General features: G+C 47.6%; 1 protein-coding gene across 5 annotated transcripts in view; it reads right to left on the reverse strand.

Moving 5' to 3' along the window:
- The window catches only part of LOC147446658 (protein SABRE-like), a 268,711-nt gene that overhangs the window by 122,282 nt on the left and 118,796 nt on the right, over positions 1-27,633 (reverse strand). For all 5 annotated transcript variants that reach the window (XM_086525848.1, XM_086525849.1, XM_086525851.1 and 2 more), the window contains one exon: positions 26,647-26,765. In XM_086525848.1, the coding sequence (XP_086381974.1) occupies positions 26,647-26,765 (119 nt within the window). The remainder of the gene's footprint in view (positions 1-26,646; positions 26,766-27,633) is intronic.

Consider the following 27,633-nt stretch of genomic DNA (forward strand, 5'->3'; position numbering starts at 1 on the left):
TGCCCGCCTACAGCCCCGCGCGCTACCGTGCCCGCCTGCCCTTGCTCGATGCCCTCCCGCTCTCGCTCGCGCTACCCCTGCGATGCCGCCTCCCCTTGCGTTTGCAGCCCCGCCCCCCCTCGTTTCGCCTACAACCCCGCCAGGTGTCAACCCCCCCCTCTTTCTACGTGTAGAATGTCCCCCCCCCCCCCCATTTCTTTTTCGCGTAGGATGTTCCCCCCCTTCTTCTATGCGTAGGAAGTCAATTTTTTTTATTTTATTTTTTTCGCTATGTTGTATCGGCTTGGTCCCATAGGTCAATTTGGCCTTTTGAAAACGTTAATATATCATTTTATTTCTTTTTTATTTTGATACTCCCCCCCCCCACCCCCCCTCCCCCTCCCCCCCCCCCCCCCCCCCCCCTCTCTCTCTCTCTCTCATCTGCACTCTATCGCTCCCCCTCCCTTGCCATACCGCCCTACGCTCTCCCACTAGCCTAGCTACCGCGCCCGCTGCTAGTGTGGGTGCACACACACGTTTAGCGACTCCTTGGCGTACGACGATCAAGCATGAGGAAGCTGAACGATTAAGCCGACCCCCTAGAGGATGCCTTTCAAAAGTGCAAAGAGGAATTGACGGAGATCATTACCAAGATGAACCGCAATCTCTTGGGCACAATAAACATGCTCGAAGGACGCGTGCTGATCCAAGAGAGCAAGATAAGTACGCCGGAAGACCGAGTGACGACTCAGGAGGAAGAGATTGCGTCACTCAAGAAAGATCTCGCCGAAGCACGATCAAGAAACACACTGGAAGAGGGCGAACTGCAACCCTCAGTAATCGAAGAAATCAACACAATCAAGGAGCAAGTACGGACCATCAAACAGCGAGAAGAGCAACACAAAGAAATGACGACTTCTTGGGTGGACGTTCTTACCAAAACTCAATAGTAGGCGGATGAAGCCGAGAAATGGATCAAGGTGGCCAAGAAAGGAAAAGGCAAGGAGATAACGCCCACGTCCACACCAACTATCATTAATCAGACACTAGAGGAGGAGCAAAGGAGACGGGTGCACGCTTTACATGTGAGAATTTACGGTCTTAGAGACAAATGCAATGTGGACGAAGAAGTAAAAGAACTCACAGCCTTGATGGGGGTTCATGAGCCGACGCACACAAGGGCATGGAGAGTGGGCAACATAAAATAAAATGGAAGCACTGAATAAACCTCAAAAGAAAGAGCACTCATCCTCCGTTTTCCCTCCATGGAAGCGAAGAATTCCTTCTTGAAGAAAAGACCAACTCTTAAAGAGACCGGCATCTTTGTCAGGGATGATCTCACCCTCTTGCGGATCGCTCATATGCAGGAAGTAATGCCGGAGATTAGAGTGGCAAGGTAAAAAGGCAAGATTGCTTTTTACCGAGATGGAAAAGTGGTAATACTAGAGCGACGCTCCACATGACGGTGCGAGACTTATGGGACCACACTCAAAGTGGCTGCCTGGAACTGTAATGGATCTATGCGTCTTGATGTAGGTGCTTTTAAGGATAGCTTTACTAGAAGAGACATCATCTTTTACTCTGAGACACACCAGGCCCCTGGGCAATCCATGCCTCACATCAGCGGATACAGGTGGGAGACAGCTTACAGACAAGAGACACGCTCGGAACACAGAAGGCGGGCTCGGGGGGAGTGGCAGTGTTATTTAGAGAGGATCTGCAGCCACAGATACATATAGCCCGCACGGATGAGCAGGCTAGGTACATGTGGGTGAGATTGAAAGCAGAGACCGGCAGATATCTCTACCTAGCTATTTGCTACTTTCCCCCGACTACATCAGTTTATGCATCACCCAGAGGACAGTCCCCTTTCTCTATTTTGGATGATGACATATGCACCATCTCTCATTCTTACACAGTCGGAGATCACCAAGCTCATCCGCCAAGACCTGACCCAGCTAGACACCAGGAGGACATGGATACAGCCAGCACAAGAATTGGGAACGAAGATGGCTTTCTACAGAGACCACCTTCTTCACCTTACGAAAGATGGTTTTGTGACGAGACCCAGATACATGGATACCCATTTGTCTCATGGGATACGATGTGCTATTGGCCAGTTACACACATCGTCTCACTAGCTGCGGATTGAAACTGGGAGATACAGCGGAGTACCAGCAGAGGCCAGGACATGCCCCTTGTGTGACATGGAACCTGAGACAGAGCTGCATTATACATGCCGCTGCCCCGTCTACTACGAGATACGAGATCGCTTCCATTGCTTGTTCACAGAGGGTTTTGGACCACTCTTAAGAATAATGGGTTACGAAGATCAAAGATGCCTAGGTTTGTTCTTGCTCGAGCTATGCAGACACAGAGAGAGCCTGATGAATGGCGAGGCAGTCTCAAAGACGGATCATAGACTTCTTCAGAGCAGGCACGGGACAGCCGCAAGAGCCACTCCCACAGTAGAGCTCCCCCTCGTCTCACACTAGAGGCACACTGATCGACCAAGCGATTGAACTGGGGAAATCCAGGCGCCCACGACTGCGAAGGACTACACAGCATCGACGGAGGATACGTCAAAAGATTCGGAGCACGCTGGCTAGGCATGCACGACGCCCGGTCAGACTACTAACCATGGAGGAAATTGATGAGATTCGCCAACGACCGATACTAGATCTTTTGTGATTCAGCTACCCCAACAAGCCGCCCATTTTTGCTTAGTTTTTTGCTTAGCTCACATCGACCAATCTAGGATCCCATCGTATATATCTTTGTTTTGTACTGTTGTTAAGTTATTTTGTTACTCTGACTTTGTATCAGATCCACCACCTTGTAACTTTCTGGTCTCATAGGTCACTATGGCCTTTTGAAGACATTAATATAGCATTTCATTTCATTTCTCTCTCTCTCTCTCTCTCTCTCTCTCTCTCTCTCTCTCTCTCTCTCTTTTTTTTTTTTTTTACCTAGTAGACAGCAGTCCACTCTTTTGATCATAACTTCTTCATCCGAACTCCGATTTGGGTGATCTATAGCCTCAATCGAAGAGCACGAAGTCCTCTACGCATTGATGTAAAGACAGAAATTTTCAGAGTTATGGAAGGCGTTTCTGTAGCAGCATTTCCGAAGTGAACAGGTTCAACAAAATTGATTCTCATCTCCTATTTTACCTACAATGTCTTCCGGCACTCGCAAGGGTTCTTCTTCTTCAACAAGATCCACAACCATTGTGGAAAGTGATCCAAAATCTCCTAAGTGTGGAGATAGCAACACAACCACCCAACCAACGACATCGGAAACCATGATCATGGCGTACTTAGTATCATTGCAAGAGACCGTAAACAAACAAGGCGAAGACTTACGAGTATTTGCAATGGAGAATGGCACACTAAGGGTACTTGTGGTTGAGAATGAAAATCTCAAGAGGACACTTGAGATGCAAACAACACGTTTGATGCAACTTGAAGAGGAAGTCAAGGAATGTAAACGCTCTCTTGTGGACTTGAATGCTTTGAAGGAGCGGATGAGCAAAGTAGAGCATGACCATGTATTGAAAGAGGAGAAATTTGACACTATGAGCCGGGATGTATGCGACATGAAAAATGTATGCACAAACAAGTCTTGGGCTGATGTATGTGGTAGCAATGTGGTTTCTAATTCCTCACTCATGCAAGCTATGGTTCAAACAAAGAATGTTGAGAATGTGGATGTGGAGGAGTTGAAAGAACGGGAGCGACGTTCCAAGAACATTGTTATTCGTGGAATTCCCGAAGAGAAGTTAGAGACACCTCCTTCTCTTGCCATTGTTATTGAAGATTTCTTCAAAACCCACTTTGGCATGTCCGGAGTTATGGTCTATGGAGCACATAGAGTGGGGAAGCAAGGAGCTCCTCGCTCGGGAGAACGGCCAATTGTATGCACCATGCTGGATGAGACCAAGCGAAAGATTATCCTTGATAATAGTTGGATCTATTTGAGGGATACAAAATGTTTTGTATGTGAAGATCGCACTATTAAGCAACAAAATATGCGCCGCAAGGCATATGAGAAAAAGAATAATAAAAACAAGGAGATCTCTCATGAAGAAAATGTGCCCAAGGAGGAGGCAAGTCTCTCAAGCAAATAGGGATGCGTGACCTATGAAACCGAGTTACAATTGAAAATATGCTTTTGGAATTGTAATGGATACCCATGGAATGCGGGGGTTGGCATTGATGAACTAACAAGCAAAGCCGATGTTGTACTTCTTGTTGAAACTTGGGAGCATGATACACAAAGGATTGACGGCTTGGAGGATTACAATGTACATTCATTGATGTGGTCAAAGAATCTCAAGCAACGAAGAGGACAAGGAGGGTTAGCATGTATGGTTAAGAAAGGATTGGAAGATTTTGTATCAATTGTGAAAGATGACAAGTACAAACGTTATGTATGGCTAAAAATTATGACACCAAAAAGAGCACCCATTTTTGTAGCCGGTTGCTACATTCCTCATCATGATTCTCTTTTTTATGCTTGCATGGATAGAGATCAACCATTTTCTGATTTGGAAGAGGACATTGCTTATGCAATGTCCTCTTTTTTATGCTTGCATGGATAGAGATCAACCATTTTCTTATTTCAAAGGTGAAGGTGATGTTATTGTATTTGGGGATATGAATGCTCGCACAAAAACATTGCAACATGATACTCAACAATTTGATATGCCATACATTTCAAGGGAGTTGGAGGAAGTTCACTTGTATGATCGTACTTCAATGGATGAGAAAGAGCCGGATCACTATGGAAAGTTACTTTTACACATGTGTAATAGCACGGGTATGCTCATTGCCAATGGTGTATCTTTGTGGAGTGGAACCAATGGATTTACATGTAGAAGACATAATGGGGATAGTGTGATTGACTATATGCTACTCTCTGAAGCCATCATGTATCGCATAAAGATTTTTATGTTTGGTCAATGGACCCCGGAATCCGACCATCGCACCTTATGTATTGACCTTTCATGTGGAGAAGCAACTAAGCATGATAATCTCAGCCAAAGGAAAGAGAAGTTATCACTATGTATGGATTTCAAACGGGCACCAATGTACATTGAAATGGTTGAGCAAAAATTATGGATGACAAAGCTTCAATGTGATGCACCATTGGAAACTAAATGGGAAGCTTTCAAAAAAGCTATTTGTTCTTGTGCGGAAGAATGCTTTGCCATAAAGCATCTCCATGGTATCAACAAAGATAGATCAAGCAAAAGGTGGTTTGATAAAGAATGTCAAGATGCTCGAAAGTCCTTGATAAAGCTTGATGCAACTATGGACAAAGACAACTATCAAAGTCATTTGCATACATACAAGGCATTGATTCAAAAGAAGAGAAGAAGATGGGAAGTAAAGCAACAAGAATTTCAAGTCCAAGAAAAGGCACATGCATGTGGAAGATTTTGGAGAAACTTGAGAGGCAAGCGGATTGAGAATTTTGGTAACTTGAGTCTAGTGGATATGTACACACATTGTAGGCAATTATATGAGCAAGAAAATACTGAAAAAATGCCATTTTATGGTTCACTCCCATGTATGCCGTCTTTTTTTACTATTGAGGATGTATGCGGTGGGCTTGAAAAGTTGGCCACTCGCAAAGCGGGAGATCTTCAAGGTATCAAGCCGGAGATGATCAAATGGACGGGAGATTTTACCCATGAGTGGATGTGTGATATGTTCAACCTTGCACTTCAACATGGTATGCCTTATGATTGGAGTACTAATTGGGTTAAGCCTTTGCATACAGGAGGGGATGTAAAGAATGTAAGCAACTACCGGACTATAATGATTGGGTCTCTTATGGCAAAGTTGTTTGGGTGCATAATGGAAATGAAATTGAGTGATTGGGCTGAAGAGAATGACAAGCGTGCAAAGGGACAAGCGGGTTTTCGTCGATGCCATAGCACCATTGATCATCTTGTCACTCTTCGTGTTCTCATGAAGGAAAGTCGGTTGAAAGGCAAGCGATTGTATTGTTGTTTTGTGGACTTTAAGAAAGCCTTTGATATGATTCCACGTAACAATTTGTGGAGAAGGATGGAAGAACTCCAAGTGCCAAGTGAGTTTATGCTTGCAGTTTCTCGAATCTATGAGAAGGTGATTTGTCAATTGCGCATGGGAAGAGAAATTTCAGAAATTTTTGTAAGCACTATTGGGGTTAAACAAGGATGTCCATTGTCACCAACTCTCTTTGGTCTATGCATCGATCAATTGGAACAAATGGTACTTGACTTTATGCAAGAAGAAGGCATTGAAGAGGTCACTATTTGCAATACGGTAATCATGCTTTTGTTGTATGCAGATGATGTAGTGCTTCTAGCACACACTTTAGAAGATGCACAAAAGCTTATGGTTGTCCTTGAGAACTTTTGCTTGCATAGTGGGCTGATTGTAAATGAATCCAAAACAAAGGTTATGCTTGTGAAAACCAACCATAAGGAGAAGCCATGCATTGTGTACAACAACGAGACACTTGAAGTTGTTGAGAGCTTTAAGTACCTTGGCCTTGAGGTTCCATTCAATCACAAGTGGCATGAATGTGCTATGCGTCGTTTGGAAGCGGGAAAGAGAGCATATTATGCATTTGAGAACATGTGTAATGCGGGAAACATCAAGTGTTGGGTTCTCAAGAAGTATCTTTTTGATGCATTGGTGACACCGGTTCTTCTTTATGGAGTTGAAGTGTGGGGCGGGAGCATCTCAAAGTCTACTTGGAAAGAGTTTGAGAATGTCCAAAAGCGTTTTCTTACAAACTTTCTCCAAGTTAAGACACAAACACCATATATGCTCCTACTTCTTGAGTCGGGATCTCTTCCAATTGAGGTTATGGGCATGGAAAGGGTTGTGGAGTACATGATAAAGATGCGTCAAAACCCCTCACATCGACTTCCTACAATTGCATGGGAAGCAAGCAAAAAATTTCAAAAGACGTATAAAAGCAAGATCTTGAGCACGGGATGGATGCAAGACATAAAGAAGTGGTTTGGGAGATGGGATGCATTACACTTGCTACATGATGCTTCAATTGACTCTCAAGTGAATGAAGCTTTTCTACAACGCCAATGTATTACGGCTTGGGAGAAATCCGGTGGGTCACGCTTCATACATTACACCACCTATATTGCCCCCAACTACAAAACCATGTTCTTCGCTGAGAGAGGAAACCGTACTCACACTTACATGCTTGAGCCTATTCCCTTGTCCGCAATACGCACTATCGCAGCAATTCGGCTTAGCTCCCATTTCCTTCGATGCGAGATAGGGCGTTGGGGCAATGGAGAAGAGTCAAATCGATTGTGCACATTATGCTCACTGCAAGTTCGAGAGTCTGAGTACCACACACTACTAGAGTGCTCAGCTTTTGATCACATCCGAACTTGCTTCTCTCACATTTTCAGCCATAACTTAGACCTACACACTTTCCTCTCCCAGCCAAAGTGTGGGCTCTCCATTGCGACTCTCATCACTACAATTTTGGAGCATCGAGAGTCACTCATCAGCCATACACATACTACATCACATGTAACTTTGGTCCCATAGGTCATATTTGACCTCCGAGGACGATAATAAAATCTATCTCTCTCTCTCTCTCTCTCTCTCTCTCTCTCTCTCTCTCTCTCTCTCTCTCATGTATATGATATTGTCTCATAGGTCGAGTTCGGTCTTTCGAAGACGTTAATAAAGCTTTCTTTCTCTCTCTATCTGTGACTTGATTCAGTTGGATACGAAGAGGACATTAATACAACTTACGCATGAGCTAGGTACGAAGATGACTTTCTACAGAGAGCATCTTCTCCAACTCACGAAGAATGGTTTTGTGATCAAACCAGGATACATGGACACTCATCTATCCCACGGGATATGATGTGCTATTGGTCAGATACTCACATCCTCATATCAGCTAGAGATCCAGACAGGCAGATTTAGAGGAGTACCCACCGAGTCCAGGATTTGTCAGGTGTGCCAGATAGAGCCAGAGACAGAGCTAGATTACATATGTCACTGCCCAATATACTATGAGATACGAGTTCGCTTTCACTGTCTATTCAAAGAGGGTTTGGGCCACTTTCTAGAGTCATGAGATACCAAGATCAGAGATGCCTCGGATAATACTTACTGGAGATTCGCAAACACAGAGAGGACCTCTTGAAGAAGGGCACAATGAGAGAGATACAGCAACAGCGAAAGATTAAAGATTTCTTTCAGTCACAGACAGAGGAGTCTGAGCAGTCCGAGTAGCGTAACAACACCAGAGGCACGAAAGGCATATTGCTTGATCGGGTGATAGAGTTGGGGCGGTCACGTTGCCCACGTATGAGGGGGCCCTCTCGACATCGATGCAGATTGCGACAGAGGATCTATACCATACTGGCGCGACATAGGAGCTCTCCCGACAGAGTGCCTACCTTGGAGGACATTGAATCTCTATAGCCTTTTGGATATTGATGTATATGTATGCCTCGACTGTCAAAGTGCTCCATTGTATCAGCTCACACCCCCCCCCCCCTTTTTGTATCCGCTTTGTATTAGCTTTCACCCCACCCCTACCCACTATTTTCTTTTCAGTTCTTTGTACTTTTTGTACCCAAACCTGGTATTAGATTCACCACATGTAACCTTTTGGTCTCATAGGTCATTTTGGCCTTTTAAAGACGTAAATATTACATTTCATTTCATTTCATCTCATCTCATCTCATATCTCTCTCTCTCTCTCTCTCTCTCTCTCTCTCTCTCTCTCTCTCTCTCTCTCTCTCTCTCTCTCTCTCTCTCTCTCTCTCTCTCTCTCTCTCTCTCTCTCTCTCTCTCTCTCTCTCTCTCTCTCTCTCTCTCTCTCTCTCTCTGTTTTACATGCCACTGGACACCCAGTGGAGTTCCTACCACACCACAGCTCGTCGCTTTACACCAGAGGCATACTGATCGACAGAGCGACTGAGCTGGGGAGATCCACACGCCCACGACTGCGGAGGCCCACACAGCATCAACAGAGGCTGCATCAGAGGATCCGGGTCACTTTGGCTCGACATGACGACGCCCAAACTACTGACCATGGACGAGATTGATGAGATCGGCCAGCGACCGATGCTGGATCTCCTGTGATCTAGCTATCCCAGCTAGCTGTTTTAGCTGCTTAGTCCACACCCAGGAGTCTAGGATTCCATAGTATTTTAGTTTGTCATTTCGTCATCTTGTTACTCTGACTTTGTATCAGATCCACCACATTGTAACTTTCTGGTCTCATAGGTCACTTTGGCCTTTTGAAGACGTTAATATAACCTTTCATTTCATTTCATTACAGGAAATAGGAGTACCCACAGAGCTCATTTGGGGGATCATGGCATTGTATAGATCAGTAGTAGGGCATGTACGCACCCCGGAGGGACTTTCTACACCGGTTCACTCCACTATTGGGGTGAAGCAGGGCTGCCCAATCTCTCCTACTCTTTTCGGTATGTATGTGGATGAGGTTTCTGACTACATTGAGAGCGATGGTGATAGAGGTGCACAGTTGGCAGGGACATGGATTCCACCTTTGTTATATACTGATGATATAGTGTTGATCTCCGAATCTCCAGAGGGAATGCAACGTCAATTCGATGCTTTGCATCGGTTTGCCCACAAAAGTCGTTTGTCTAACAACCTTGGTAAAACCAAGGTTATGGTGTTTAATACCACCCCACAGTGGATCACGAGGTCAGCACCTACATTCACATACGGCCAGGAGACTGTGGAGTACACACATGCTTACACTTACCTTGGAGTGGTTTTTAGCGGACGTGCATTCTCACTCAGAAGAGCAGCTGAGACCAGATTGACTAGAGCCCACACAGCATTGGGTAGATTGGAGAAGATGTGTTCGCACGTTCAAGTTTCAGGAGCCCCGGACGAAGCTCTGGCTCTTTGACACTTTGGTGGCTTCAGCATTGCTCTATGGAGCTGACATATGGGGACCTTCATTGGATCACCACGGGAGGCTCCGTCGCACAGATGGATGGGGGAACTATGAGAAACCTCTCGTCTCTATGATCTCGCCGCTCACTAGAATTATCGCACTATTATGATTGGGCACACACTAGCACGGTTGTATGCATCCATTCTGGAGCAACAGCTAAGTAGATGGGCAGAGAGGGAAGGAATACGTGCAACTGGGCAGGCAGGATTCAGCAGAGGCTTCTCTACTCTTGACCATATCCTAACACTCAAGACCATCATCGAAGAAGGTAGATCTCATGGGAGACGGATCTATTGTAGCTTTGTGGACTTCCGCAAAGCCTTCGACATGGTACCCAGAGCTAGACTGATGCGCAGATTACAGGAAATGGGAGTACCCACAGAACTCATTTGGGGGATCATGGCATTGTACAGATCGGTAGTAGGGCATGTACGCACCCCGGAGGGACTTTCTACACCGGTTCACTCCACTATTGGGGTGAAGAAGGGCTGCCCGCTCTCTCCTACTCTTTTCGGTATGTGGATGAGGTTTCTGACTACATTGCCAAATGCTTGAGTCAGGACTCGCGTGAGGCATGGCGGCTCTTTCATGAGCAATCCCACCCACCCCCTGCTATTTCCTCCACAGAGACTTGGGGGCAGTACGCATCATCTTTGTACACAGTACTTGGACAGCCGCCCCTCCCCAACCCCCCGGATCATAGTAACAGGAAATGGCCGTTTTCAGGTCTCCGTTCCCCGTTCCCATTCCAAGTTCCCGTTCCGAATCCCCGTTCCGTGTTTCAAACGCGAGTACCCGTAACAGGGAATGGCATTTTGTTCCACGTTCCCGTTCCCCGTTCCCGTTCCGGTTTCCCGTTCCTAGTAACTATGCCCCCGATCCATGCCCACACGCATGTGTATTTTTCACCGCTGAGATGGTGAAGAAAGCTATTGACAGGATGAAGACTGGGAGAGCATATGATCATGATGGCCTAGTCGCTGAGCATTTCATGCATGCCAAAGACCTACTAGCAGAGCTTCTAGCAATTATGTTTAACCGGGCCATGTGTGAGGGCCTACCGGACACTTGGAGCCTATCTACGATCGTACCTATCTTCAAATCAGGAGACCCCATGCAGCCTCGGAATTATCGCACTATTATGATTGGGCACACACTGGCACGGTTGTATGCATCCATTCTGGAGCAACAGCTAAGTAGATGGGCAGAGAGGGAAGAAATACGTGCAACTGGGCAGGCAGGATTCAACAGAGGCTTCTCTACTCTTGACCATATCCTAACACTCAAGACCATCATCGAAGAAGGTAGATCTCATGGGAGACGGATCTATTGTAGCTTTGTGGACTTCCGCAAAGCCTTCGACATGGTACCCAGAGCTAGACTGATGCGCAGATTACAGGAAATGGGAGTACCCACAGAACTCATTTGGGGGATCATGGCATTGTACAGATCGGTAGTAGGGCATGTACGCACCCCGGAGGGACTTTCTACACCGGTTCACTCCACTATTGGGGTGAAGAAGGGCTGCCCGCTCTCTCCTACTCTTTTCGGTATGTGGATGAGGTTTCTGACTACATTGACAGCGATGGGGATAAAGGTGCTCAGTTGGTAGGGACATGGATTCCACTTTTGTTATATGCTCATGACATAGTGTTGATCTCCGAATCTCCAAAGGGAATGCAACGTCAATTGGATGCTTTGCATACATTTGCCCACAAAAGTGGTTTGTCTGTCAACCTGGGTAAAACCAAGGTTATGGTGGTTAATACCACGCCACAATGGATCAGGAGGTCACCACCTACATTCACATACAGCCAGGAGACTGTGGAGTACACAGACGCTTACACTTACCTTGGAGTTGTTTTTAGCGGACCTGCATTCTCACTCAGAAGAGCAGCAGAGACCAGACTTACTAGAGCCCACGCAGCATTGGGTAGATTGGAGAGGATGTGTTCGCAGGTTCAGTTTCAGGAGCCCCGGACAAAGCTCTCGCTCTATATGACACCTTGGTGGCTTCAGCATTGCTCTATGGAACTGAGATATGGGGACCTTCATTGGATCACCACGGGAGGCCGGGTCGCTCTAACGGATGCGGGAACATGGAGACAACTCTCGTCTCTATGATCTCGCGGCTCATTAGAGCCAAGGCATCAGTACCACGGGCCATTATCCGAGCAGAGCTAGCGGCCCCCCCACTTGTGGTGGAGGCGCTCACCAGATCAGTCTCCTTCATAAACCGCACATGGACACTTCCTAGAAACAGATATGCTCGCATAGCATTTGAATCCTCTCGACAGTTAGCCATACAAGGAGATACAACATGCTGGTATGGGGAGATGACATCATGGTTTCAGGCACATGGGTTCACCATAGACAGGCTGTCACCATTCCATTACTCATTGGATGCACCATCTCTCACTCTTACACAGTCAGAGATCACCAAGCTCATCCGCCAAGACCTGACCCAGCTAGACACCAGGAGGACATGGATACAACCAGCACAGGAATTGGGCACGAAGATGGCTTGCTACAGAGACCACCTCCTCCAGCTTACGGAAGATGGTTTTGTGGCGAGACCGAGATACATGGATACCCACTTGTCTCATGGGATACGATGTGCTATTGGCCAGTTACGCACATCTTCTCACCAGTTGCGGATTGAGACTGGGAGATACAGCGGAGTACCAACAGAGGACAGGACATGCCCCTTGTGTAACATGGAAGCTGAGACAGAGCTACACTATACATGCCGCTGCCCCGTCTATTACGAGATACGAGGCCGCTTCCATTGCTTGTTCAAAGAGGGTTTTGAACCACTCTTAAGAGTCATGGGATACGAAGATCAGAGATGTCTGGGTTTGTTCTTGCTCGAGCTGCGCAGACACAAAGATAGCCTAATGAATGGCGAGGCTAGCCAGTCTCAAAGACAGATCACAAACTTCTTCAGAGTAGACACGAGACAGCCGCAAGAGCCACTCCCACGGCAGAGCTCCCCCTCGTCTCACACCAGAGGCACACTGATTGACCGAGCGATTGAACTGGGGAAATCCAGGTGTCCGCGACTGCGAAGAACTACACAGCATCGACGGAGGCTACTACAGAAAATTCGGAGCACACTGGCCACGCATGCACGACGCCCGATCAGACTACTAACCATGGAGGAAATTGATGAGATTTGCCAACGACCGATGCTAGATCTCTTGTGATTCAGCTATCCCAACAAGCCGCCCATTTTTCTGCTTAGTTTTTGCTCGACTCACATCGACCAACTTAGGACCCCATAGTATATATCTTTGTTTTGTACTGTTGTTAGGTTATTTTGTTACTCTGACTTTGTATCAGATCCACCACTTTGTAACTTTCAGGTCTCATAGGTCATTATGGCCTTTTGAAGACGTTAATACAACATTTCATTTCTCTCTCTCTCTCTCTCTCTCTCTCTCTCTCTCTCTCTCTCTCTCTCTCTCTCTCTCTCTCTCTCTCTCTCTCTCTCTCTCTCTCTCTCTCTCTCTCTCTCTCTCTCTCTCTCTCTCTCTCTCTCTCTCTCTCTCTCTCTCTCTCTCTCTCTCTCTCTCCCTGTCCCCCCCATACCTGAGCCCCCTGCTCTCCCGCTGCCGCTGCCCTTGCACCTGCCCCCCGCCCGCGCGCTGACCCTGCACCGCCGCCCTCTGCTCCCCAACACCCGCCCCGCCCCTCCCCTGCTCGCGACCTGTCCCTGCAACCCCGTCCCCTACTCCCGTCCTCTGCTCACCCACGCTGCCCCTTGCTCACCCGCGCTGTCTCCTGCTCCCCTCCTCTGCTCACCCGCGCTGTCCCCTGCTCCCGTCCTTTGCTCACCCGCACTCCCCCGCTCCCCGCGTATGGCGTCCTCTGCCCCCCCCACCCCCCACCCCCCCCCCCCCCCCCCCCCCCCCCCTTTTTTACACGTAGGATGTCCTCCTCTCTTCTTCTCCGCGTAGGAAGTCTTTACATTTTTTATTTTTTTTCGCCCCCGCCCCCAACACTTTGTAACTTTCGGGCCTCATAGGTCATTATGGACTTTTGAAGACTTTAATATAACATTTCATTTCATTTCTACCATACTTTACCCCCCCTCCCTCCCCCCCTGTCCTTCACTTTTGTTTTCGAGACACACACACACAGAGCTGAGCATATTGAGGGCACCTGGCGACACCGCCTTGCGCTCCAACACACGTCGCGATCGCCGCCAGTGTGGGTGCACACGTACATCCAATGACTCCCAGCCGCCGCGCTCGCTGCTAGGGTGGGTGCACAGGGAGGCCTACACCAACAACTCTTGGCTTTGTGATGCAAATCCAACCAAGAGCCAAGCTTCAATGCATGCTGATCTCCTCTACCATGCTAATTACTAAGCCATGCTAAGCTTTTATGAGTGATATATACTTCTTTCTTGTAAGACTACTCCTTCTTCCTCTCAATCTACTCTCATACCCCGCTAGCTCTCACCATCTTCAAAGGTGTGTGAGGTCTTGGGTGTGAGATCGTGAGGGAATTGGCCGGTGACGCGTGAACCTGGGTGTCTCGGCAGGGGTCTCTAGCGGCGTGTCGATAGGGGTACGGACAAAATCATCCATACGAAGGGCTCAAAAATTTGCTTCTTGATGACGCATCTCCTTCTCAAAGGAGAACTCAAGAGCCTCCATAGAAGAAACAAGAAATAAGTGAGACTCCTGCCACCTCGATGGAGATGGCTCCACAAAGACGGCGGGATAAACGCTCTCCATCACCTCCAAAACGGAGAAGACCATCGCACACTTCTCCACACCATAATTCAAAGCAAGATGATAAAAAGAAAGAGAAGAAAAAGGCAAGAAAGAGGACACCCTCTTTTCCATCTTCTTCATCCTCTTCCTCTTATGAAAGTGATGGTAAAGACAAAGAATATCAAGGCAAGAAAAAGTCAAGAAAGAGATCACCCTCTTCTCCATCTTCCTCAAATTATTTATCTTCTAAAGAAAGTGATGGTGCCCATCAAAAAGAAGAGGCCATAGGAAATTCTATGCCGCATGGAAGAGGTCGTCCAAGCTCAAGAAGTTCAAAGAGGGAGGAAAGAGCATCTCTTTCCTTACCTATGATGGCACCTTTGGTGCTACGGACAAAGTCTTGGCCTTTATCCAACAATTAAATGTGGTGTTTGGAGATGAGGGCTTCACAGAGTCCTCTAAGCTACCCCATGTAGCTATGCACTTTCAAAATTCCACCGGGCAATGGTGGTCTAACCTACGGGCAAACGGTGAAGCTCCACAAACATGGAAAGCTTTAAGTGCTTCCATTATGAAGCGATTTTTGGCCACCAATGCCAAAGACAAAGTACTCACCGAATGGCGAAGCTTGAAGCTCTCTCCCTACTAATCCATTAACAAATATGTAGACAAGTTTTCGGACTTACATCTCAAATACACTATCATCAAAAGGATGGATTTTGGAGAGCAAAAACAACAATTTTGTGCGGGCTTAACTGAAGAAATGGCAAAGTATTTCAACTCCCAAAGGCCACGCACCATATTGACGGTTATATACCATACTATGGTGGCTTCTCAAATCAATTTCCAAACAGGGGCTAAGAGAAATTCTAAGCCCACGAAAAAAAAGGGTTCCAATGATCCTAAGGGGAAGGACAATGTCCAAAAGTCTCCTAAGGGCAACGTCGAGCTACAGGGTCTTGCACGCAATCAATCTCCGTTTGCAACTTTATGGCCAAAGTGTTTGAGCTTTGAGCACCCTCAGCCCTATGCAATTCTCTTACTTGATCCTCTACCTGCTTCTTTGCACCCTCTAGTCTTGACTTATAGTCTTGCAATCTGCCCTCTGCAATATTCTTCATCTCTGCAAGTGCCCTGCTATCCTCCTCTGCCAATTGTACCAGGCATCCTCCTGTAGGCACGCTTGACAATGGTACAGACGTACCTTCTGTTTTCAATGATGATCTGGTAGAGGCAGCAGTGGTTTTGGAACCTCTCCCTCTACCACTCATTTTCTCTTCCCAACTCGAAGACTATTGGACAGTCTCCCAAGGGGTCCAATGAGCATTCAATAGCCCAATGGCTTGCCTGCTTCCTATTGGCCAGAAGACAAATGGGTCCAATGAGAGTTTAGTTGCATTCTGAAGCTCTCACAAAAGGGGAAAGGGGGATAGATGTCACAAGGCTATCACTTACGCTTCTCAATTTTCATTCGCTAAGCTTGGAGGGGTCCAATGAGGTGCCAGCAAGAGGATTTAGCAAGAGGGGTCGACCAAGAGAGAGAGGGGGCTAATTTTTCAAAGGCATTATTCCACACACACTCACACTAGCTCATGTGCGAAGCAAGAAGACTCTCTCTCTCCTTCTCAAGCTTTAATGGAAAGCTCATCATCTACTTCAAGCTAGTACACCTAACTCCCTTGGGGACGGCGATCAAGCATGAGGAAGATGAACGATAAAGCCGACCCCCTAGAGGATGCCATTCAAAAATGCAAAGAGGAGATGACGGAGATCGTGACCAAGATGAACCGCAACCTCTGGGGCACAATAAACATACTCGAAGGACGCGTGCTGATCCAAGAGAGCAAGATAAGCACACTGGAAGACCGAGTGACGACCCAAGAGGAAGAGATTGCGTCACTCAAGAAAGAGCTCGCCGAAGCACGAGCAAGAAACACACTGGAAGAGAGCGAACTGCAACCCTCAGTAATCGAAGAAATCAACACGATCAAGGAGCAAGTACGGGCCATCAAAGAAGGAGAAGAGCAGCATAAAGAAATGACGACCTCTTGGGTGGATGTTCTTAGCCAAACTCAACAGAAGGCGGACGAAGCCGAGGAATGGATCAAGGTGGCCAAGAAAGGAAAAGGCAAGGAGATAACACCCACGCCCACACCCAACAACATCATTAATCAGACACTAGAGGAGGAGCAGAGGAGAAGGGTGCGCGCTTTACATGTGAGAATTTGCGGTCTTAAAAACAAAGGCAATGTGGACGAAGAAGTAAAAGAACTCACAGCCCTGATGGCGATTCATGAGCCGACGCACACAGGGGCATGGAGAGTGGGCAACATAAAGAAAAATGGAAGCAGTGGAGAAACCTCAAAAGAAAGAGCACTCATCCTCCGTTTTCCTCCATGGAAGCAAAGAAGTCATTCTTGAAGAAAAGACCAACTCTTAAAGAGACTGGCATCTTTCTCGGGGATTATCTCACCCTCTCGCAGATCGCTCATATGCAGGAAGTAATGCAGGAGATGAGAGCGGTACGGGAAAAAGGCAAGATCGCTTTTTACCGAGACGGAAAAGTGGTAATACTAGAACGACGCTTCACATGACGGTGCGAGACTTATGGGACCACACTCAAAGTAGCTACCTAGAACTGCAATGGATCTATGCGTCTTGATGTGGGTGCATTTGAGGATAGCTTTACTAGAAGAGACATCATCTTTTACTCTGAGACACACTAAGCCCCAGGGCAATCCATGCCTCACATCAGTGGATACACGTGGGAGACAACCTACAAACGGGAGACACGCTCAGAGCACAGAGGGCGAGGCTCGGGGGGAGTGGCAGTGTTATTTAGAGAGGATCTGCAGCCACTGATACATATAGCCCGTAGGGACGAGCTGGCTAGGTACATGTGGGTGAGACTGAAAGCAGAGACAGGCAGATACCTCTATCTAGCTATTTGCTACTTTCCCCCGAGTACATCAGTTTATGCATCACCCAGAGGACAGTCCCCTTTCTCTCTTTTGGATGATGACATATGGGAGTTCTCTAGGGATGGTGACATTATCATCCTAGGGGACTTCAATGCCAGGACTGCCCAACACCAGGGAGTGTTTTATGATACTTTAGAGGAGATGCTAAAAGAGCTAGATGTTGTAGAGACGGGCCTTTCCAGACTATCACACGATGTGGAATGTACTGAGTATGGGCGACACCTGATAGACATGGGCACTGCATATGGATTGGCCATCTTGAACGGCCTACAGAAATTTCCTACTTCGGGAGGTTTTACATGCTTCCCACACTGACATGGAGCCAGCACAGTAGACTATGTCATGGCAAAGCCGAATCTCATCTCTAGTATCCAAGATCTCACAGTTGAGCCCAGACCGATCGGGGTGGCAGTGGATCATGCTCTGGTGTCGATGACCATCTCCTTCCAGATCAGTGTAGCACACAGGCCACGAGTAGCAGCCCCTACTCGCTACACATTCACACGGGAGACAGATTCTGTATACATGGACGGAATCTACAGATGCCTAGGCACTGAGGACCCGGGGCGACCTCTGCAAGAGCTAACTACTAAACTGACACAGACATTACATGAGGCAGCAACAGAAGCATACCCACACACCCAGCCTGAGCATAGCCGCCGATCAGGGAGCATGCTTCAGAACAGCTGGTACGATGAGGAGTGCCGCCAAACTAGAGCCAGACTTCAGAGGGAGGTGTTGTTGGGGGACGTCCCTCACAGACAATCACAGATAGACTTCCGACGCCTGGTGCGGCGGAAGAAGAGGGCTTTTTTAGCTCGACTCGAGCAGCATCTATATCAGCTATTCTTGAGTCAGGACTAGCGTAAGGCGTGGCGGCTCTTTCATGAGCAGTCCCCCCCCCCCCCCCTGCTATTTCCTCCACAGAGACCTCGCGGCAATACGCATCATCTTTGTACACAGTACCTCGACAGCCTGCCCTTCCCAACCCCCCCGATCCATGCCCACACGCATGTGTCTTTTTCACCGCTGAGATGGTGAAGAAAGCTATTGACAGGAGGAAGACTGGGAGAGCATATGATCATGATGGCCTAGTCGCTGAGCATTTCATGCATGCCAAAGACCTACTAGCAGAGCTTCTAGCAGTTATGTTTAACCGGGCCATGTGTGAGGGCCTACCATACTCTTGGAGCCTATCTACGATCGTACCTATGTTCAAATCAGGAGACCCCATGGAGCCTAGGAATTATCGCACTATTATGATTAGGCACACACTAGCACGGTTGTATGCATCCATTCCGGAGCAACAACTGAGTTTAGGGTTTAGGGTAGGCTGATACGTGCAACTAGGCAGGCAGGATTCAGGAGAGGCTTCTCTACTCTTGACCATATCCTAACAATCAGGGCCATCATCGAAGAAGGCAGATCTCATGGGAGACGGATCTATTGTAGCTTTGTGGACTTCCGCAAAGCTTTCGACACGGTACCCAGAGCTAGACTGATGCGCAGACTACAGGAAATGGGAGTACCCACAGAACTCATTTGGGGAATCATGGCATTGTACAGATAAGTAGTAGGGCATGTACGCACACCGGAGGGACTTTCTACACCGGTTCACTCCACTATTGGGGTGAAGCAGGGCTGCCCGCTCTCTCCTACTCTTTTCGGTATGTATGTGGATGAGGTTTCTAACTACATTGACAGCGATGGGGATAAAGGTGCTCAGTTGGCAGGGACATGGATTCCACTTTTGTTATATGCTGATGACATAGTGTTGATCTCCGAATCCCCATACGGAATGCAACGTCAATTCGATGCTTTGCATACGTTTGCCCACGAAAGTGGTTTGTCTGTCAAACTAGGTAAAACCAAGGTTATGGTGTTTAATACCTCCCCACAGTGGATCAGGAGGTCAGCACCTACATTCACATACGGCCAGGAGACTGTGGAGTACACAGACGCTTACACTTACCTTCGAGTGGTTTTTAGCGGACCTCCATTCTTACTCAGAAGAGCAGCAGAGACTAGACTTACTAGAGCCCACGCAGCATTGGGTAGATTGGAGAGGATGTGTTCGCAGGTTCAGTTCTGGCGCTCTGACACCTTGGTGCCTTCAGCAATGCTCTATGGGGCTGAGATATGGGGACCTTCACTGGATCACCACGGGAGGCCGGGTCGCTCAAACGGATGGGGGAACATGGAGAAACCTCTCGTTTCTATGATCTCGCAGCTCATTAGAGCCAAGGCATCAGTACCACAGGCCATTATCCGAGCAGAGCTAGCGGCCCCCCCCCACTAGTGGTAGAGGCGCTCACCAGATCAGTCTCCTTCATAAACCACACATGGGAACATCCCAGAGACAGATATGCTCGCATAGCACTTGAGTCCTCTCGATAGTTAGCCATACAAGGAGATACAACATGCTGGTATGGGGAGATGACATGATGGTTTCAGGCGCATGGGTTCAGCATAGACAGGCTGCCACCATTCCAGTACTCATTGGATGCACCATCTCTCATTTTTACACAGTCAGAGATCACCAAGCTCATCCGCCAAGACCTGACCCAGCTAGACACCAGGAGGACATGGATACAACCAACACAAGAATTGGGCACGAAGATGGCTTTCTACAGAGACCACCTTCTCCAGCTTACGGAAGATGGTTTTGTGATAAGACCCAGATACACGGATACCCACCTGTCTCATGGGATACGGTGTGCTATTGGCCAGTTACGCAGATCGTCTCACCAGCTGCGGATTGAAACTGGGAGATACAACGGAGTACCAGCAGAGGCCAGGACATGCCCCTTGTGTGACATGGAACCTGAGACAGAGTTGCATTATACATGCTGCTGCCCCGTCTACTACGAGATATGAGGCCGCTTCCATTGCTTGTTCAGAGAGGGTTTTGGGCCTCTCAAGAGTAATGGGATACGAAGATCAAAGATGCCTGGGTTTGTTCTTGCTCGAGCTGCGCAGACACAAAGAGAGCCTGATGAATGGCGAGGCTAACCGATCTCAAAGACGGATTACAGACTTCTTCAAAGCAGACACAGGACATCCGCAAGAGCCACTCCCACAACAGAGGTCCCCCCTGTCTCACACCAGAGGCACACTGATTGACCAAGCGATTGAACTGGGGAAATCCAGGCGCCCACGACTGCGCAGGACTACATAGCATCGACGGAGGCTACGTCAAAAGATTCAGAGCACGCTGGCCAGGCATACACGACGCCCGGTCAGACTACTAACCATGGAGGAAATTGATGAGATTCGCCAACGACCAATGCTAGATCTTTTGTGATTCAGCTACCCCAACTAGCCACCCTTTTTTGCTTAGGTTTCGGCTTAGCTCGCATCGACCAATCTAGAATCCAATAATATATATCTTTCTTTTGTACTGTTGTTAGGTTATTTTGTTACTCTGACTTTGTATGAGATCCACCACCTTGTAACTTTCTGGTCTCATAGGTCACTATGGCCTTTTGAAGACGTTAATATAACATTTCATCTCTCTCTGGTCGAGCACATGGTAGAGGGATATACTGCAGCTTTGTGGATTTTCGCAAAGCCTTTGACACAGTGCCGAGGGCCAGATTGATGCACCGGCTTATGGAATTGGGGGTACCCACAGAGCTGATGTGGGGGATCATGGCATTGTACAGTTCAGTGATGGGTCATGTACGCACATCAGAGGGGATATCCGAGATAGTTCACTCCACCATCGGAGTGAAACAGGGATGCCCACTGTCCTCTACTTTATTTGGTATGTATGTTGATGGGGTCTCTGATTATATTGACAGAGGAGGTGATAGAGGTGCTCAGCTTGCAGGGACATGGATCCCTCTTTTATTGTATGCTGACGATATCGTGTTGATATCAGAATCGCCAGTGGGTATGCAGAGACATTTGGACGCATTGCATAGTTTTGCAGAGGATAGTGGATTTTTTGTCAACCTTGGTAAAACCAAGGTCATGGTATTTAATACCACGCCACAGTGGGTTAGGAGATCAGCACCTACTTTCACATATGGACAGGACAGTATGGAGTACACTGATGCATACACATATCTTGGGGTGGTCTTTAGTGGACCGAGGTTCACACTGAAAGTAGCAGCAGACACTAGATTGACTCGTGCCTATGCAGCCCTAGGTGGTTTAGAGAGGATTTGCTCGCAAGTTCAGTTCCAGGAACCTCGAACAAAGCTCTGGCTTTTCGATACTTTGGTCGCTTCAGTTATGCACTACGCGGTTCAGGTTTGGGGACCGTCTATTGACAGTGCTGGATGGACTAATATGGAGAGACCCCTGATATCTATGATTTCTAGGCTGATTAGAGCCAAGGCCTCAGTCCCACATGACATCATTCGAGCGGAGCTGGCTGCCCCACCTATGGAGGTTGAGGCACTCACCAGATCAGTATCATTTGTACACAGCTTATGGGACACCACCAGGGACAGGTATGCCAGGCTTGCTCTCGAGTCATCCAGACAGCTGGCATTACAGGGAGATACATCATGTTGGTATGCACAGATGAACTCATGGTTTCAGAGGCATGGTTTCAGCATGGACAGGCTGCCCCCTTTCCAGTATTCTCTTGATGCACCATCCTTGGCTCTTACACGGATGGAGACTACTAGACTCATTCGGCAGGATCTTATCCAGCTTGATAGCAAGAGGACATGGATAGAACCATCACGGGAGTTGGGTGCGAAGAGGGTTTTCTATAGAGAACATCTTCTTCAACTCACGACAGACGGATTTGTCACACAGCCCAGTTACATGGACACACATCTATCTCATAGGTTACGATGTGCTATTGGCCAGATTCGCACATCTTCACACCAGCTTGGGATTGAGACAGGTAGATTCAGAGGCATACCAGCAGACAGTAGGATATGTCAGTTATGCCACGCAGAGCCAGAGACAGAGTTTCACTACATATGTCGCTGCACAGTCTACTATGAGATACGGGGACGCTTTCATTGTCTATTCAGAGATGGTTTTGACTCGTTAGACAGAGTCATGAGATATCAGGATCAAAGATGTCTCGGATTATTCCTACTTGACCCAGCTACATGGACACACATATGTCTCATGGTTTGCGTTGTGCCATTGGTCAGATACGCACATCCTCACATCAGCTCGAGATTGAGACCGGTAGATTCAGAGGGATACCAGCAGACAGCAGGATATGCCGATTATGCCAGAGAGAGCCAGAGACAGAGTTGCACTACATATGTCATTGCACAGTGTTCTATGAGATACGGGGGCGTTTCCACTGCTTATTCAGAGAGGGTTTTGGTCCTCTATCTAGGGTCATGAGTTATGAGGATCAGAGATGTCTTGGACTATATCTACTTGAGTTACACAGGTATAGAGACACTTTACTGGGGAGAGCTAGAGAGAGGCAGTCCCAGAGACACATTACAGATTTCTTTTCACTAGATATGGGACAGCCAGAGGAGCAGCCACCACTGCAGAGCTCGTCCCACACTCATTCGACCACTACTGGCACTCTCATCGACCGAGCATTGGAGCTACAGAGATACAGACGACCGCGACTGAGGAGAGGAGCTACACAGCATCGACGGAGACTACAACAGAAGATTCGAGCCATACTCTCTCGACATCCAGAGTGCAGATGAGGATGGATCCTCACCATTTCTTCCATCTTTGTTTCTCACACTGTTACATCCAGTTTACCGGGTACCTATTGTATCAGCTGCTACACCCACGTAGTTTTAGATTGTAGTAGTAGTAGTAGTATTTTGTTCCACTTCTAGTTCTTTTGTACCCAGACATGGTATTAGATTCACTATTTTGTAACTGATTGGTCTCATAGGTCATTTTGGCCTTTTGAAGACGTTAATATAACATTTCATTTCATTTCTCTCTCTCTCTCTCTCTCTCTCTCTCTCTCTCTCTCTCTCTCTCTCTCTCTCTCTCTCTCTCTCTCATTTTCACCTTGACAACATTTTCACCTTTTGGCAGGCGATTGCCCTCGCACGCCTCCAAGAAGAGGGTCTTGGGGTAGTCCTCGACTTTGAAGAGGTGTTTGATAGAGTTAACTCGGTTTCCTTGAGGGCACTATACACCGGATGAGGTTTTCAGATGCATGGATTAGGGGAGTTTCAGCTCTCTACACATGTGCGCACAATCAGGTGGTATTGGCAGGGTGAAGAAAACGTTTTATGCTCACACGCTCAGTTCAACAAGGCTGCTCTCTGCCCACTTCCTGTTTTTCTTCCATGCTAAGACGATGAGCAGGTTTTTGACCTCACAAGAGGTAGACTACAGCTGCCTATTCAAGGCGAGAAGCTCTTTTAGAGCTTAGACGCTTCTTCCTCCAGCAGTCTACTGCTCGTTTAGCTGCGACCACGGAGGAGGAGACGCGGCTCTGACGAGGCATTGCTTCCTTGCAAAGGATGCAGGAGCGTCACCAAGGAAGCCCTTGGATGGAGGAGCAGATGCAGCACACTCGACAGGAGGTGATCACCATAGAGGAGCGACACCACGAGTTTTCCTCCCATCGTCAGGCATCTCAGTGGACTCAAGTGGATGACACAGTTACTGACTCAAGTGGATGACAGTTACTGATGAGTTCTTTGAGATTGTGGGCCCTCGCCGTGCGCACACCAATGTTTCCCAGTTGAGGAGGCCCAATGGGTCTGTTGCTACACAGCTCGAGGGCATGCGTGCAGTTGCTACTGACTTTTACCGTGAGTTGCTTTCAACCGAGCCACAGTCAGAGTCTCGAGATGCATGCAAAGAGCAGGTGTGGGCCCAGTTGCCTTGTTTAGCCACTGAGTAGATGCACCAGAGGACTCTCATGCCAGAGGCGTGAATCCTCTCCAGCCACAGGAGCTTCACGAGACCCTCACGGCACTTCCGAGGGGTAGCTACCTAGGTCTGAACGTTGAGTTTGCTGATGACTCAGGCATGTTTCTGGAGGGTCGGAAGATCAACGTGCACAGGTGTAAGCACTCTCTTGAGGTGTTGGGAAGGGTCTCATGTCCTTGGCAAGATTCTGCGAGCCCTTACGGGACAGCAGACAGCCAAGGCATGTCACCAAGTTCCAATGGCTAGTTGCACATCAAGCTACGGCAGTGGGGAGTTGGTTGGTGCACAACGGCCTCTCGGCAGTAAGTGCCACCACCCACTTGAGACGGTGTCATTGTCTGTGGGACTGCCCCATGGCACAGCAGGTTTGGCTTTGGATCCTTCGACTGATGCCTGCACTCTCCACAGCCAGCTAGTACACTTGGGTGCCGCAACTTGGTCCACACTTACGGGCCCAGCACTTGGTTTTGAGATGGCTTCTGTCAGCAGGATGATTGTGATACAGGAGGGCCAGCCTACACTTCAGCCAGCCACACAGCTAGTTCCTCGGTAGTGGAGTAGAGATAGAGAGTTGTGCTGGGAGCTCATCTGCAGTCTGACACTGTGTTTCATCTGGTGAGCCCGCTGCTTCTGCATCTCCAAGGCTCAACCCATTCCACTGGCGGAGACTGTCCGTGACATTTGGCTAGAGCTGGTCCATACCCTTAGGGCCCAGTTTGAGAGACTTCAAGGAAGCTCCGACCGCATGCGGGAGCGCCGAGAGGCCTTCTTGCGACTTTGGTACCCAGGGCCCTTGTTCATTGCGCACCTAGATGGCAGTACTGTCCACCAGATTTCCTCCTCCCATCTCTTGATTTAGCCATATCTTGTCTTTTTCACAGAGGGAGTCTCCGCACTTGTTGATGTAGCCCTCTCTAGCAGGGGCAGCTTGTAGCCCATTGGGCAGTTTTTTCTTAACTAATGTAAGGATCTTTTTCTTGGGAAAAAAAAAAAGAATAGGAAACCTTGGTGGGTCGCTTAATAGGAACTAGCAATCATCTTTGCAGCCAGTTACCTATACCATGCAAGAAAGAAGCAATGGGCTCGTAGCTCTACAAGCATGAATAGCCTTCCAATCACAGCACTATGCTATGTCTATAGGCAAGCAACAGTACTGAAGGCGGCAAACACTACACAATATGAACTATTCTATGCCAACAGCAACAATGTCAGGATCCTACCTACCATGCAAGAGGAGGGATACATAAATGCTGCACAGTTTAAATCAGATACAAAGTCAGGATCCTACATATCTTGCAAGAGTAGAAAAATGCATATATCCCACTACAGCAGTGACCCATGGAGCTGCCCAAATGCTATGATAGCTCCAGATTATATTAGAGAGCCTCGTAGTGTGCATTTTTACTAAGCCCTGCTACACATAAAAAAAGGAAACCATTACAGTGTACTCAAACTAGCATCAGCATGTATTAAAGTGGACAACGGGGCTTGCAAATCGCTCTCCTTCCCAGATGGTGGCAAAACAGCACTCTTCCCCTGCTAGGCACAGAGATGGCCTAGACAGGAGAGTGGCTCACCAAACTGAGCCAAAAAGGGTTGCGTGGGAAGACACCTTACACACATCATGAGAGCATTTGTTGCAGAAATTTTGACAATACAAATCTCCTTCTTGAGCCTTCTCTGCTGGAAGATTAAATCTTTGAGCCTTCTCAGCATCATCTTTTGAACTCGCTAACCCCTTTGTCGATTGTGTATCAAAATGATCTTTTCTGATCTAGTCTAACATTAGCAAGGCATTTTTTTGCTGATTGCTATCAAACTTCAAGCACGTTAAATTGGTAAATTAAAAGTAGGCCAGTCATTTTTTAGCAGACTTCCCGTCATTAAATGGCTGCAAAAAACGGCACTCAATATTTTAACTTTCAGGTATTGTTCCTACAGTCAATGCGTTTAAATCCGATCATCCTTTTGGTACTGCAGTAGGTTCCATGTTGACGCCTGCACAATGCTATCACTAGTCCCATTTCATTCAGCTAGCACAAAAACTAATTGAAGAGATTATCCAACAAAAGAGTTCAGCTTTCTAAGAAAAAGAGAACTGCTGCGTTGTTCTTGGAAAAGGTACTTGCTTGGGGAGCCTTGCAAGAAGTAAATTGCTGATGATATCGACCATCACTTGAAACTGACGGGATGTCATGATAGCAGTGATGTTTGAGGAATTGAATGATAGTTCTTTGAGAGCCTTCACCTGCAAAACACATGGTGTATATGTTTAATTCAAACTCGGAAAGGGCAACTAGTCTTGCTAGTTCAATTTTTCACCATTTCATTCCAATTCTGCAATACAGAAAAAGCAAAACTACTCAACACAAATCAACTCCAATTCCTGACAAGGCATTCACAACCAATAGAAGAAAAATAAACGGTAAACCTGAAGTTTGTTTATCCTTGCATATTCTGAGAGTTTCCTTCTAGACACTCAATTGATACCTGGCCACTTGAGATGTCTCTGTACACCTGCCATCAAATGGCACAATAGACAAACGGAATGGCACATCAAACAGATCCTTGTTTCTGAGGGTATAGCATATCACCTGCACATATCCTGAATTCTAGCCTCCCTTTGTGTGGGTACCCTCGGGCTTAACCCCTCACGTTCTTTATGGGGGGCCCTTCCTCTCATATTGCCATGTCACTTGCTATTATTATGCCATGCACTGTTTTTGTCTCCACTTACAAGTCCTGTTAGCCACCCCACCCCTAGTAAGGCAGCGTGTCCAAAAGCCAGCTGCTGTCTCCTGCTGGCCTGAGGGTATCTGCCCTCTCCAGAATGACTCCGCTGTATGGGGGCTGTAGGTAGAGTCGATCTCTGAAAGAATGTGGTGATCTGCGTTTGACACCCTCTGCCTGGTGCTGTCTGGCCTGCAAAGAGAGCACCCTGTAGCCCTGAATGTCCAGTATAAACCTCCCAAGCATGCGCTGACGTCCTGACTAGCTTCCTCACCTGATTGGACGCGAGAGAGATGGTCGGCCATGACATGGCGTTTGCCATCCAATACGGTTACCCCCTATGGTCATCCAAACCACATGCCACCTTTTCTGACAACCCCTCCTAT

This window comes from Adiantum capillus-veneris, chromosome 12, assembly GCF_014529385.1.
Source record: "Adiantum capillus-veneris isolate H3 chromosome 12, ASM1452938v2, whole genome shotgun sequence".
Lineage (NCBI taxonomy): Eukaryota > Viridiplantae > Streptophyta > Polypodiopsida > Polypodiales > Pteridaceae > Adiantum > Adiantum capillus-veneris.